A 15899-nucleotide genomic window follows, 5' to 3' on the forward strand; every position below is an offset into this window, starting at 1 on the left:
CTTTTGCAAATATCCTTACAAATAAAATTCCCTTCTTATAGCGTACTTGGCAACCATTGAAGCTGAAAGTTTCCTCTTTCTAAATCCTGGTTTCCGGCTCATCACCTCCCCTTGTATTTTTCGCCTAACCACTATATGCTCGCGCAGCATGGAGGACACAAAGAGTCCCCTGGTCCAAGGACTAACCCCCCCCCCATTCTCTTGATTTCACCCTTCGCCGTACTCAAGGCAACCTCTAGGACACTCATTTGGCTGTTTATTTGCAAAACGAAGCGCAGGATAACAGCAACAGCAGGGACAACAGCAACAGCAACAAAAGTAACAAGTGTGTCCGAAATCCGGAACTGTCCAAAAGGACCCCGAACGTGATTTCAAACAAATTTGGCCAATTTGTTAGTTTCTCTGTGTTGTTCCCCTTTCATAATCCCCCACTGGAAAACGAGTCAGAGCGAGAAAATTCGAGAGGAAAAACCTCATTTATATTTGGAAAATGGTGTTTTTGAAATCTGTATTTTAAGAGGTTTTGAAAGGAAATAGTCAAGAATATCAAGACAATATATTAAAAGTTTTCTCTTAATTATTTTATTAATTAATTATTAATTCAGTTTCTGGTAGTTGGAAAGTTGTATTTTTGAAATCTCTAAATTGTAAGGTTATGATATCAAGTAAATGTATTTTAACTTGGTTAATACCAAATCAAATGAAGAGTGCTTGAGCTACGTGAAGGGTTAACCCTTTTGGCCTTTAATCGAGACAAATCCCAAATTGAAAATATTTTGCGTGGCTAAGCGACAGCGATTAAGGGCGGAGGGCAAGGATATCGAGGAAACAGAGAAGTAGACCAGGACCAGGACGCAGCTTGAAGTCCACGAAACGAGATTAATGCACGCTAAGCTAAGTCCTTCGCTCTCCGATCTATAATCCTTGCTTAACTCTTTCGAAACGGTAGCTGGCCGAGGGCCGAGGGGTGTGGGCAGGACGTATGTAGGTACTCGCAGGACATGGCCAGTGGAGGATTCCCACTGCCGGACAGTGACTGTAAACAGACCATATAAACAGCGGAAGCGACAAGCGGTGATCCTTGGACGCCTTAACCCCTTCAAGTCCCTCCGAACCCTCCGCGCCTGGCCGCAGGTAGCTGTCCCTTGTTTGCATGGCCCGCGCTGATCCGTTGGACAAACAAGCTAATCCTGCGGTTAAACTGCCATTGAGTCGTATCAAAATAAGGCATGTATACCCGGAAGGACTTGCGCGGGCGTGGCAACTTTACGGCCCACCGAGCGAACGGGTTGAGCAGGGAGACCATAGGGAGCAGTAGGTCCTTAAAGGGTTAGGCTGCCATCGCGGATTTATCAAATACGTTCGCGTTCGGAACAAAACTAAATGCCTGCCATAGATCTGGCTGATTAGTAAAGTACTCTCGCCTCCTTTTGGAATGAGGAATAATAAATCCCAATAAATCCTCCCGGCATTCCGGCATTCCGGCATTTGTAATCCCCTTTCAGTAGCGCAGAAGAAATGGTTGTCTCCTTTTTCGGCTTTTTGATCAATGACAAGTTGGTTTTTTTCTGTCGCTTTTTCTGGTCTCTGTTTGTGTCCCCGGGTAATTACGATCTGTAGTTTCCGCCTGTGTTTGTTTTGAGTTTTCTTCGACAGTATTTTCCAAAAGGATTTACCTTATATTTGGCTTCTGAAATTTTCAGCGGAAAGATGAATCGAAATGGTGTAAACAAAATGTTGTATTTATTTATTTGTTTAATCAACTTGGAGTTGGTTGATGGATGGTTTGAATGAATATTGCTTGTAGTAATTATCAGACTCAAGTCATATAGTTTTTTTGGTTTCAGGATTTAATTTTTCTGCTTTACTTGTGCATTTCAGGTAGAGAAAGAAAGAAAACCCATATTAATCTACATTTATATAATTTTATAAAGCTCAATTTCCTATACTCACTATTCATTTTATTAATAAAACACCAAAAATAATATATTTTTATGAATACCCCAATATTAGAATATTTTTTCATGAGAACCTTTACCATGTCCTAATAATAATAACATAATCAATAAATTATTTGAAAAAGTATCCTCCCGTACATCTCCATTATGTATTTAGAGCAAACATATAATTTTATAGGATAGACCCCTGTAATTACCATTCCCTATTATTACGTTCCGGGTTGACCATCCATTTAGCTTTGGTATTTTTCCAATCGCCCATCAAACTTTTATTTTTCATATGCAAAGTGATTCAAAACAATTATCCAACAAATGATAAATAATTTAATTGAAATACTGAACAAACAAAGGAACCGAAAGTATAATTATTTATATACATGGGGCGCCATTTTGTATTGGGGGCAACAAGAGATAGAGCGAGAGAGGGAAAAGTCTCCCCAAGAGAGAGGGAGCAGAGCGCATGTCTCCACTTTGGGGCGGGCTCCAATCGTTTGGAGATCCACGAAGACTTACGAAACTTGATTCGGACATAGATACCACTACCACCACAGACCTCAAACATGGCGTCGTCTTCGTTCGGTCTTGGGTCTTCGGGTTTTATTTTTTATACCTATGGTTTTCGTTCAGGTAAAACACGTTTAACCCCTCTCCACACACCTCTGGCCTATAGAGATATATATTCTCCAATCGTACGGCCGACGTGAGCACGCCCCCAATTTTGTGAAAACAATTATTATGATTACAGCAATAATGATTTCGATTTCGATTCCGTTCGGTTTGGGGGGAGTGGCTCTGGTTGCTATATAGCAGTCTCTGGGTTATTGTTGAAACATGTGGCATGTGTTGTGTGTTGTGTGTTGTGTGTTGGGTTGTGGCCCATGCGAATGACAGCAGCTGCTTTTATTCCACTTTTGCAGTTGTTCTCGAGAATTCTGTTTGCTTGGAAAATTGTGATTGCAACAAATTGCACTTAATTGTCAGATGGCTTCAAAAAGTTTTGTCTTTGAGGAAAATTGCATTGGCTAATATAAGTTTTGGCAATAATTATTTCCCAGACAAGTTTATAAATTGGTTAATTTTTATAAAAATTTAAAAGAAATTAGATTCCTATACTTTAAAGTACATAAAATTTGATTTCTTAAGTCGGATTAAAATGTTTAAGCTTTACTTTTAAAATATTTAGATGGAAAGAGGTAATGAAAAATATTTTTGAAATCGATTTTTAAACGATAAATATCTTTCTTAAACTCAAGATCAGTGAAAAGGTGCTGATATGGCAAAATGTTATATAGAATATCCCACATAAATATGGCAACAAAATATTTAAAAAGTATTAAAACGAGATTTGAACTTTGAAATTTTCAGAATAAGCATTTTTTAGAATTTGATAAATATGATGATTTTTATAAAAGATGTTCAAATGTTATGAAGTATCAGTTTCAATAAATTAAACTTAATTAATATTGAAAATCAGTTCAAATCTCTATAATTTCCTGACAGCTGTTGAAATAGATAAAACTTCTAACTGAAGTGATTACAAACCGTCGCTTCAAAAAGTCTCTCTATAAATCTCTGTAAATTCTGTAAAGCCGCGTTGATTGTAACGAATGATCTTAATGTTTCTTTTTTTTCTCTATTGGGAATAAAAATACACACAATCCGGACACACAAATCTATGACCATAACCATATCCCTTAAGAGAGACCAGAACCCTGCAACCCCCTTTTCTCGTACCTTCCATGAGTTCCATAAGTTTGCAAACTCGCCGAAAAATTAACGGGGGCAAATGACAATAAAAACAACAACAACCTAGGTACAAGATACAATTAATAATGGCAACTGCAAGTGTGTGTGTATATATGTGTTGTGTTAAGAACAGCTGCCGACATAAAAGAGCAAAGCGAGAGGAAAGAGAACAAACAAAAAGAAAAAAAGAAGTGGGAGAACGGCGTATCAAAATGCAACCCACAATGCGGAAAAGGGTGACCCACTCACAACAAGGAACGACAAACATGAAATAGGGTGTACCATATACATATTCACATATAAACTATATTCATAGATGTGTGTGTGACCATGCGTCGGCGTCGGTGGCAATTAGTAACGAATGTGAAAAAATAAATCAGAGTCGCGTAACGAGAGCTCAATAAAGAGAGAGAGAGAGAGAGAGAAGGGAACGAGCAGCTCTCGCCGGAAGAGAGAACGAGACATGAACCATTCGTTCCACAGCGCTGATTGGTCAATCCGGTCGAGAACCACCCCCGGAATAACACCTCTGGAATTATTTGAACAAAAAAGAAAACAGAAAAAAAAGAAAGAAAACCGGGCCTGCGTTTGCGATTGGGAATTTTACTGGGAACTCTCGCCTCTTTAGTCTTTCGTCTTTAGTCTACACTGAAAGCCCCTGAGCAACGGACGTGAGATCACACACACGAGAGACTCGTCAGCGAAATCGTGTATTTTGTGGGCCGTGTTGAGCGTCGGTAAAACTGAACGTCAATAAACTCAACGAAAAGTAGCCAATTCGAATAAGAAATAAGTGAAATTGGGAACAAAATAATGATCACTATAAAGATTCGAAAGAGATAATCTAAATAAAACTTTGTAAAGAAGAGTAAAATACCTTCAAACTTAAATTGTCTGCATATTAAAGTATTAAAAAAAAGGATACTGATGATGACCAAAACAGCTGCCAAAAAGTCTCCTTAAAATAAAACTCTACACATAAATCTCAAAATAAATTGAAAGGCTATGAGAAGCCTCTGAGGGATAACTCTCCAATCATGGTGAAGATCGTTGAAGGCCTGCCGTCCAGCGAGATCAGTGCCCATCACATTCAGCAGCAGCATCACCTGCAGCATCATCCTTCTCATCATTCACTGCCACCCGCCACCCATCCCCATCATCCGCATCCTCATCCGCATCCGCTGCAGCAGCCGCCTTCCGTTGGCTTGAATCTCACCAACCTGATGAAGATGGCCAGGACGCCGCACTTGAAATCCAGCTTCTCGATCAATGCCATACTCCCGGAGACCGTGGAGCATCACGACGAGGATGAGGAGGAAGGCGATGTCGATGGGGAGGCGGAGGAGAAGAAACCGAACCTTAATAATAACAACAATAATCCCAGCACGCCCTGGGGCAGCGAGGATCCGGAGGCGGAAAGTGATCCCGAATCGGATCTGGATGTCACCAGCATGTCACCGGCCCCCGTGGCCGTCAATCCCAACGAGAGCGATGCCGAGGAGGTGGACGAGGAGGATGTGGAAGAGGACATCGAGTGTGACACCGATGGCGATGCCGAGAGCAAGTCCGGCGATGGCAAGCCCGTCAAGGACAAGAAGGGCAACGAGAAGCCGCCGTACAGTTACAATGCCCTGATCATGATGGCCATCCGGCAGAGCCAGGAGAAGCGTCTCACCCTCAACGGGATCTACGAGTACATCATGACGAACCATCCGTACTACAGGGACAACAAGCAGGGCTGGCAGAACTCCATCCGGCACAATCTGAGTCTCAATAAGTGCTTTGTGAAGGTGCCGCGGCATTACGATGATCCCGGGAAGGGCAACTACTGGATGCTGGATCCCTCGGCGGAGGATGTCTTCATTGGTGGCTCCACGGGCAAGTTGCGAAGGAGAACAACGGCTGCCTCGAGGTCCAGATTGGCGGCCTTCAAGAGGTCCCTTATAGGACCAATGTTCCCGGGATTGGCTGCTTATCCTCAATTTGGTCAGTTTCTGGCTTATCCCCCAACGGCGCCCAGTTTGCTGGCCAGCATGTATCAGCGATACAATCCCTTTGCGCCCAAAAGTGGTCCAGGACACCATCCGGGATTGCCACCACCACCGCCAGCACCTCATCCTCAGGGGGCGGGACCACCGCCAGGACCTCCACCCCCACCCTTTGTGGCGCCTCCCTCGAGTAGCGAACTCTACCAGCGATTGCAGTACCAACAGCTGTTGCATCAGCATGCGGCAGCCGCCGCTCTGGCGGCTCACCAGCGGCAACTCTCGGTGGCAGCCGCGGCTGCCGCCACAGTCTCACCTCAGTCCCCGCTCCACCCAAGCCACCCGAGCCACCCGAGTCACCTGAGTCACCTGGGGCAGCAGCCGCAAACCTCTCCGAGTCACCACCAAGGCGGCGGCGGAGGTGGAGACTCCCCGGGACCCTCGCCGCAGCCCCTCATCAAGCCCGTCACTGTGGTCTCGCGGAACAGCTGAAGGAGTAGCCACTGTAGTCCCTAAGTATTCACTGTACATAGTTATAGCCGCGACTGAGGCGCTAGACGCTTGTAAATAAAAAGAAAATTAAATATATATGGAAAAGAGGAGTTTAGCAGGAAATAAATTGAAAGGAAAACCTTGTTCGGTTTACCGAATGTGGAAAACCTTTGCAGAGTTGAGGAAAACTTGCAAGACAATGCCAGAAAACTAAATTATTGAAATAAAAAGATCATGGAAATAAGATTGAAATGAAGAGTTTTACTTTTTGTTTTATTAAAGAAAAAATGTCAATACCATGAATTGCTTTTTAAACAATTTATAATAGCTTCAAAAAACTAATTTGTAATATTTTTGGGTACTTATTTTAGATCTACATTTTGCTCAAATTTTATTGGCCAAAAACATTTAAACTTTCAAAATCTATTTAAATCTAGAATTACAGAACTCATAAACCAACATTGAATAAGTTTCTAATATCAATTTAATATAAAAATCAGTTGCAGAAAATTATTGAAAAACTCATATCCTATTATATAAACCAGTAAAAATCAGCACACTGTTAAATGCAAACATAAATCAAGCAAAAACTAAATAAACAAGAGCATATTTGTACCTTTTCCCAGCTACTTAATTAATGTCTGTCGTGTAGCATTCGCGCTTGAAACCATAAATCACGCTGATCTACAACACCTTGAGAATGTTATAAAAAAACTATATAGTATATCTACTAAGAAACCAGCTTGAATACATTTCTTTGCAAAGGTTTTTCGTGAGTTTGCTAACTTGTTGTCACGATATATATGTATTTATAATGATTAAAGCGATACTCTAAGCACTCTTTAATTTATATTATTATTATTGTATATTTAGACACCGAAACGATGGACCGATGAAAACATAAAAAACCAATTAAAATTCTATTTGAAATATAAACTGAAAAATAATATGTACAGAAAAAAGGCGAAAATTAATGAGATCTGCGGGGGAGCTGGCGGCAAATATGCGTCCGGCGGGCGTTAAATTGAACTGCAGTGGCCGCTAAATGAATCTGTTGTCGCGACAAACTTGTCGACGACAAACAGGAAGTCCTTAATAACTGGACACACACTCGAATATAAATATATATAAATACGTACATATATGTAGCTATTCGAGTGTTGTAAAGGCAGCGCCAAAAGCCACTGCCAAGTGTCAAATCAAATAAAATTTTTAGCGCATGTCCCTCGCATGCCGCCAAAACTAAAACAAAATTGAGGGACATAAACGTGGGGGAATTGTTTCATAGTTGACACTTGAAAAAAATACAGAAAAATGTGTGAAAAATATTAGATATACTATGAAAAATTTTATAGATAATTTTGAAAAATATTATATATAATACAACTTATAAAATACTATTTAATACAACTTATTTACAAAGTTCTTAAGGGTTTTATGAATATGAAAATACTGTGTTTACTAATTTAAGTTCTTAAGGGTTTTTTGAATATTAAAAACACTGGGTTTACAGATATTTTATAATATTTCTTTATTTAAAATACAATATTATATATTTATTTATGTTGAAGCATTAAATTACTTTCCCTAATTGAGATTTATAATATATCGCATAGGTTTTGTATATAAGAGTAAATACCCAAGTTTCTTTAGGCCTTTTTCTGTAGATCTGTAAGCCTTGATCATATTCAATCCTATATGTAGTACCTTTTCTTATATTAGATACTAGTTTAGCTACCTTTTTTGCAGTGTACCATTTATGGTTATGGCGCCAGGCAGGCACAGAGTCTCTATATTACTAATAAAACTAAAGACAGAGTTACTTTTCCACAGACTCCGCTTAATAAGCCCTCATTCCTCTTAGTCGGGCGCACCTTGACTGCAGCTCGATCTTCTGGTCGTGATGCACTTGCTCACATTCCCCCCAAGACCAGGTGATTCATCGGTTCGAGGTGCTCCAAAGGTTAACAAACTGCAAAGATTGTGCAACTGCAGCTCACGGGGCGTATGCGCGATATTCGCATCCATCTAGATGACAATTGCCAGCTGACATTTCTCAGTTGCACATTTCAATTGAGGCGAAAAAAAGATGAAAATAATAATGGTATCTTAGATCCAGACTGGGAATGAGAATGAGATTATCCAATTCACTTAGTTAATACCTCTCGTATTTCACTCTCCTGCTGTTGCCAGCGAAAGAAAACTGCATTTGTTGTTACAGTTTTCAATTGCGTTTCGCCTGCCATACTCAATTCCATTCAAGTTGCCAATTATGCGGCCATTATTCAATCAAAGTAAATTTATTTGTTTGTGTCTCTTTTCCACGTAAATCTCTCTCTCAGACGAAGACGAAGACGAAGATTTCTTTGCCATTTCTTTCAATTTATTTGCCTTGCGCGACAAGGGAATTATCCTACATGATGTCACACACAGCGGCATTTACTCAATTAACTTGTAAAGATCTCGTGGGTTATAGTACTATATATTGTGGGGTCTTAGGTTCAAGAAACTCTCTCTATCATTCTGAATGTCTGTCTCGGGGGGCGAGAATATATATTGCTCTAAACTCTGATTTAGATTGAATGTGGCGCCAGTTATGTCGTGGGTTTTGTAATACTTACTGTAATGGCATCTCTCTTAGGCAGAGTGGGAACTACACTTGATTGGCTTATTAGACGATGTGGACTTGGAGTTGTTGATATATATATATAGTAAAGAAGATGTTGCAATGGAAAGTGGTTGTAATAATCAAGTTTTCTGGTGGAAATAACTAGTTGGATTGCCAAAGAGAATGTGCGGAAAAAATATATTTCAACGGTTTAACGGGGGAAAAATATTAGTATCAATTATATCTATTTTATTGACAATATCAGGAAAATGAATGTCTTTTTGTATTGACTATTTAGATCATTATGGCCCACAAAATATCAATTTATCGCCATATATCTATCAAAAAGTTGAAATATCGATAGATATTCGTGTGAAATTTGGTATGGTAGAAATATATTGATCTTTCTTACTGTCCTTTATAGAATTTCTTCAATTAAAATATTAGTTATTGTTAAAATTGTTTATCAAAAGGTAAAGTCCGATATGATACACAGTCAAATATATCATTTGTATTAGCGAAAATATTTTAAATTACCATTACGATCCAATTATTATAATATAAACTAAATCAGAAAAGTGTATAAATTTGAAATGAAAGAATTTTTGGTATAGTTATGATCGTTTGAAACCTCAAAGGTATTGAAAACTCCGCTTTCCGAAGTTCCGAACTTCCTTTCTCGTTTTAAGATTATATGTGAAAAATCTTTAAAACTAAGTTCGATTTGTCAAAAAGAATAACCATTTAACTAACATATACTGATACTTGAATAAATCGATTTATAAATGGTCCTTCAACTAATTAGATAGTACAGAGAATATACATTTCAATATTAAATGATTCTGGTGTTGCAGGGAAATATTAATACTAATATTGAATGATCATTGTGTTAAAGGGAAATATTTCTTATATATATATCATAGAGTTCTCCCCTTTTATACTGATGTTATGTACATTTTCTAAGCCTAAACACATTTCCCCGATCCTTGAGAGAGCACAACCCCTTAAGCGTTGCCCTGAGCCAAACCCACTTATTAACACCTCCAGGTCCTTGAGGTACCCACTCAACCCCAAGGAAATTTTGGGTAGTCCTTTTGAAAGGAAACGAAAGGATGAAGCGGAGCACATCCAAGAGCAGTTGCGACTCGCTGACGCGGGACGGAGTCTGACAGGCCTGGGATCTTTTGTTTGACTTGTGGCATGGCTAAACTGTAATAATTGGATGAGGCGAGACCGACGATGATCATCGGCATGATGATGACGGTGGGGCAGGGGTTATTCAGATGATGATTATGATGTGCAACTGTGACTGGCATGAACAAAATCATTTGATTATTTTCCAAAATTATAGCGTGCAACATCGATACACAACAAGCCGCAACTAAAGCGGCAAACGTCACAGAAGAACAATGGTGGCCTCCGGGGGCTTGGAGTTTTTTTTTACCTGGAGGAAGGGGGACTAATGACGATAATTGCACACCTCATACAAGTATATACTATATAGAGAAGTCGGCTCTATTCACTTTGGGTCATAAACACAGGCATTAACACCTGACCACGCCAGCGACAAAAGTTTTTCTTTCTTGCAAGGAACACGGAAAGAAATGTGTGTTGGAATATATAATATTAAATGTTTAAAATAGAATATATTACATTAAGTGTTATGTATAATCATTAGGTAACAAATTTACTTGATCGTTTTAAAAGAAATTCCAACTAGAACGCTATCTGAAAGATAGCTATTTTTACCTTCTTATTATTTCTAATTTTTTATTGATAGTATATTTTTAGTCAATTAAATATAAACCATTATTTTTTCCCAGTGCATCTAAAGGTGTTTTTCCGTGCATTGTTATGGTAAACAGTTGCCCAGCGTTTCCCCCCGTTTCCCGGCTCCCATTTCCACTCCTTTGGGTCGTACCCGTTCCGCTCCTAATTATATGTAGTCGCAGCTTAATCTGGAGCGGGACAGCTGAAGCTGAGGCTGAGGCTGAGCGGGAACAATTGGACAATGGGATTGGAAATGGCTATATGTATGTATGTATGTATGTATATAGAGGGGGGGAGGGCAGAGTACTTTGTAATGCCGCCAGAGGCAAGGTGGTAGCCATAATGGGGCAAAAGGCATACGTTGTTGGCCAAAAAGCGCGCAAGAGTTGCCAAACAAATTCTTTTGTTACTTAATTGTAACCAAATTATTTCCACACGCCGCCTCCTTTTATTTTTACCATAACCATTGTTCCCTGACGGTGAATATATATATATATTTATGTATGTGCTGTGATGTGTATGCTTTCCAAAAGGCGATCTTTATCGCCTCAAGTTTACAAATTTTAGTTCCTAATGAGCGATTTTAAGCATTGTAATTCATGACTTTCGGCGGTTGCCGCTTTTTATGTGGTTTTATCTTGGAATTCTTTTTGTTTTTCTCCTTGGGTCATGACGTTGAGTTGAGTTTTTTGTTGTATATTTTTTTTCTGGGAGGTGTGGTCGCTTTTGAGGGCGTGACTTGATGTTTAAGCCCCCGTCTGGCTTTAATCGTGTTTAGGTGTTTTTGTAAATTGGAATGGCATGCTTGCTCCCTCATATGATGCAGTTTTATATTTATTGCTATGATGTATTAATAATTAATAATAAGTGCAAAAAAACAGGAGCCTTGAACGAAATAATTTATTAAAGTATATTAGTTTTCCAAGTCTCCTTTCACAAGAATTCGTGTATTGAAAATAATGTGTATTATAATTGCAGTCAAAAGCTTATAACGCTGTGAAGGAGTCGTTTCCGACCCTATAAATCATATATATTCTTGATCAGCATCAACAGGCAAATCGATCTAGCCGTCTCTGAGACAAAATAAAAATTTAAAATTTTTTTCACTTTTTTTGGTCTTAAATTTATAAAAATCGACAAGTCAAAAATTGACAAAAATTTTAATTTTGTAAATTCTAAAATTAGTATGGAGATTTATAAACCTACTAAAAACTAACATAGGACAGCATTCCGAATGAAAATTAATGCATTTTCGGCTTAGTTATGAGTTTATTTTTAATTCAGATTTATCGTAAAAATTTTCATATACATATATCGATAAATATCAACTTAACTCAAATATCTTAAATGGCTAAAAATCAACATGTCAAAAATTGACAAAAATTTTAATTATTTTAAACTAAAAATTATATATATTACTTGCCATTCCTTTTTCTTTCTGACAAAACCTGAGTGGCATTCTTTGGTAATTAACCCACAAGAAATCCGAAATCACATAATACCCTATTGGTACCCTTTTAAACCCACACTTGAAGAAACAGATGATGATCTACTTTTCTATTGAAGTCTATAAATATTAGACAACAATTGGATCGCTTGATGTAATCTACTTTTTGCAACCGCAAACCTTCCCCTTCCCCCTTGCAAAATATCGCTTTCACTCCTCCGATGGATTATGATGGCCAAAAAAAATGAAGAAAAATTGCAACTAGCTGGTATCCTTGTATCCTTTCTTAGCAGAGAGTTGCACAATGTTTTCCAACATTTATCTGGGACATCTGCAGCCGAAAAGGTCAAGGGATTAGATGTGAAAGTAAGGATACACCTCGAGGAGATTCGCATTACCAATCATTGGCATTGTTTCAGCCATTCGGCAGCTGGACACGAGAAGTCCTTTGTGGGGTAATACGAGGCGGACAAAAAACATGAAGGATAATATTTTCATAGGCAAAACAATTGCGGTTGTGCAAGCAAAAGCGAAATGACTTTGGAATAGGAGGCACTTGCAGCTGCTGTAATATCCCCGTAATATCCATAATATCCTTTTCGTAATTTCCTGGGAAAGCTCGAGGAAAAAAGAAACTCAACAAACTCAAAACACTTGAGCACTTAAAAAGGCGCATGAACTGGATGCTTGGCTTCCGATTTGGATTACCGCCATATCTCCTTTGTGTGTCCTGTGTATCCTGTGTGTGTGTGAAACAAAACCATTTGTTTCAACTACCTTTCTCGGGCCTGGCTGCATTTTACGGTGTTGGGAAACAGACGAAATGGACTCATTGATTCCAATTGACTGATTTCAATTGAAGTTAAGTGTCCGCAAATGCAGACGCCGCTCGTCCCGCCGACAGCCATTTGCCCGCGTTTGATTTTCTCAGCCAGGTCGAACGGCACGGCGTCGTTGCCTTGTTGACTTTGTTTTTTCTTGGTACCCATTACAGATACCTTTGGGGGTTAAGCGGGCATGATGGCACTAAGTTAAATACAATAAATTATTATAGAATTTAAAAGAAAACCAAGAGTAACTACTGAAGAATGTGCTAAACATCGTGTACATTGCTATAGTTCATGTTGGGGAAAGAAAAATAATGTTAAATTTTTAAAATAAGCTTTTATGGTAATTGAATTTATTAAATAATTGTTTTTGTAAAATTAAATGTTCTTAAGAATGATATAAATATCAAAAGATATGTCTCTTGGTCTACTCTTTATTATATTAATTGTTTCAAAGTCTTTTCAAGGTATTTAAAATATTTTAGCAGTGTTAATGAAAAATGAAGCAGTGTTTTAAAAATATTTTCCCAATAGAATCTTTGATTAATTTTTTTGTTTTCTTATTAGAAGTTTTAATGAGGCTTAAAAAAATACATTTTTTGTTTTAAGCTTAAGTAACAAATTGAAGACTATACTTTGCTTACCTTTTTTTATTCATATTATTTTTACCTTTGTCAAGTCCATAACAATTTGATAAAGTTGTTTTAAAAAGTTCTTTCAATTAAAAGACATCTCAATTATATGTATATTTCATATTTTATTTTTATTATTTTTACATTTGCAGAGTCTTTGTGTGAATTAATTATATATTTCTCAAATCATACAATCAATCTTTCAATTTAAATATTTCACTCTAAGAACTTCAGTTGTTATTTTTTACACAGTACTTTTTATTCGAATTTCAGAACTCTCTAATAGAATAAAACTCCTTATGACTTTTTTTTGGTCACGGCAGCTGAACTCTGCCCTCTTTTGGTTGGGGGTGACTCCCTCCCCCTTTTTTTATCACCGTCCTTCCCCCTCTTTACCATCCCCCTTTCCGCTTTCCGTTCCGTTCCATCGCCACAGTCGACCTTGTCAAGTGCCTTGTTAGCTGTTGGGCAAATGTGCCACACAAGTGGCTCACATCAGCGGGAACGGGACTCGACTTTGGGTCGGAAGAGAATGCTTTTCCCAAGAAAAACGTCGAGTCAAAGTTGAGAAAAACCGCTGCTTCCGTTTAATTGACAATTGAACCCGAATCGGGAGGAATATATGTACATATAAACGAATATATGAGAACGAACTCCTGGAGAGCTGAGTGAGCTGGAGGTACTTACTATCCGATGACTTTTTGAGTCATCTCGAGTCAGTCCAAGTCATGCGCTTAATTTCCCGTTTAAAACGCCATTCATTCAATTAAGCGAATGAATTTGTGGCACGGCAGCCGACGGAGGACACTGAGATAAAGAGAAGATAAAGTCTGAATTCTATTTATTTAAGATTTTTAGTTGAACCATTAAGATCACAAAACTTTCAATTGGTACCTCTTTTTTATATATACATATTTGAATGCTTTAATAATGTTTTGACTATTATAAAAATGTTTATGTAAATAATAGTTAATACTCGATTCTCCCAGTGCCAAAGATCATCGGACATCATCTCTCCGCTGGAGCCTCAGATCAGATCAGATCGTTTCAGATGCTCCATAGAGCATGCGGGTCTTGGGTCTTGCAGCTTCCAGCTTCCAGCTTCCTTTTGTCTGGGCCCCCGGGGGCCTTTCTTCACTAATCAGACGCGGGTCAAAATATTTACCACTTGACCCTATTGATTTAATTAAATAGTTTCAAGACATTCAACTGTTTGTTGGCCGCGCAAAACCAAACATTTAAGAGGCCTCGCGAGTAGCATTCGAATGCAAATCCAGAGACTCTCAGAGATACAGAACGAGAGAAAGATCTTCAAGATACAAGATACAAGATATATATATATATTCCTCCTGCTCTTTTGCCTTGTCTCGGAGCTGTCAACACAGATTCCAAGCTGTTGGCTGCCCCTTGCGCCACAGACGTGTTAATTAACGAGAGAGTTAACTAATTGTTGTTAGCAAAATATTTTCGTAATTTGATACTAAATTTGTGTGTTCCGCTCAACTTGGCTGCTTGTGGGCTTTTGTGTCGAACAAGCGAAAAGAGAACTTCAAGCTGAGGTACAGTGGGTATTGAGTTAAATATTTTACATTAAAAATATATTTAATATAATTAAGAAAGAACCAAAGTTCTAGAGAAACTACAAATAAAGATGTGCTTAGGAGATACATTGAGTTGGTGATAGTTCTTAAAAGTTTACAACGATTTTAAGATGAAGAAAATATTAATGACTAATTTAAAATCTATTTAAAAACATATTACGCTTCATTAAAATTTTATTATTAATTTTAGCAATGATTATTTAACGGTGTTTCTAAGCTTAAATGATTGGAATTGTTTCCTTTCTCTCATGTGTGCGTTTTGAAACATTTAAATGTACAAATTAGTATAAAATTTATTCTTTAATTTATTTTTTATTTAATTTTATTTAAATCTAAATCCATTTAGATTCAAACCCACTGTCCTTGCCTGTTTTCGCTGTTGACTAACCATGTCGAAACGCTGAATTGCGAGTGGCAATTGGATACCTGGTTGAATCTGAATCTGAATCCGAGTCTGAATCTTAATCTGGAATCCCTGAGTCTTTTGTGGCCAATGAACACGGCAACGCGGCACTACAAAAAAATCACCAATATATATATTTTATATATGTATATATTTATTTTTTGCGCGCGTGTTCCAGTTTTAGGAAAAGAAGCCAAAATGGTTTCAGTTTCGCTTGGGCAACGCCTAAAATGTTTTATTGTTTTTTTTTTTGGTAGCGCCGCTCCAATAGATAGATGTGAAATTTGTTTCCCAAAAAAGGAAAAGGTAGAACATAATTTTTAAATAGCGAGGAGTATTCCATAAATCAAATGCTATAACGTTTAAATATTCATGAGTTCGGGACAATGTGTGAACAAGCTGAAAAGGACCTCTAAAAAGGAGGAGGATT

The 15899-nt window shown here is 38.0% G+C and overlaps 2 protein-coding genes across 4 annotated transcripts in view; both read left to right on the forward strand.

Annotated features, from left to right (window-relative positions):
* MED15 (mediator complex subunit 15) overlaps positions 1 to 15899 on the forward strand; it is a 56245-nt gene that overhangs the window by 9193 nt on the left and 31153 nt on the right. The gene's annotated exons all lie outside the window — the stretch shown is intronic.
* On the forward strand, positions 3584 to 6433 carry slp2 (sloppy paired 2). The gene has a single exon (XM_020945230.2). It carries the CDS (start codon positions 4742 to 4744, stop codon positions 6179 to 6181), a length of 1440 nt encoding a protein of 479 aa, XP_020800889.2. The 5' UTR covers positions 3584 to 4741; the 3' UTR covers positions 6182 to 6433.

This window comes from Drosophila serrata, unplaced genomic scaffold, assembly GCF_035046125.1.
Source record: "Drosophila serrata isolate PLE 108 unplaced genomic scaffold, ASM3504612v1 contig_240, whole genome shotgun sequence".
Classification (NCBI taxonomy): Eukaryota; Metazoa; Arthropoda; class Insecta; order Diptera; family Drosophilidae; genus Drosophila; species Drosophila serrata.

Coding starts and splice junctions, on each gene's coding strand:
- slp2 (XM_020945230.2), top strand. CDS start 4,742: ATGGTGAAGATCGTTGAAGGCCTGCCGTCCAGCGAGATCAGTGCCCAT.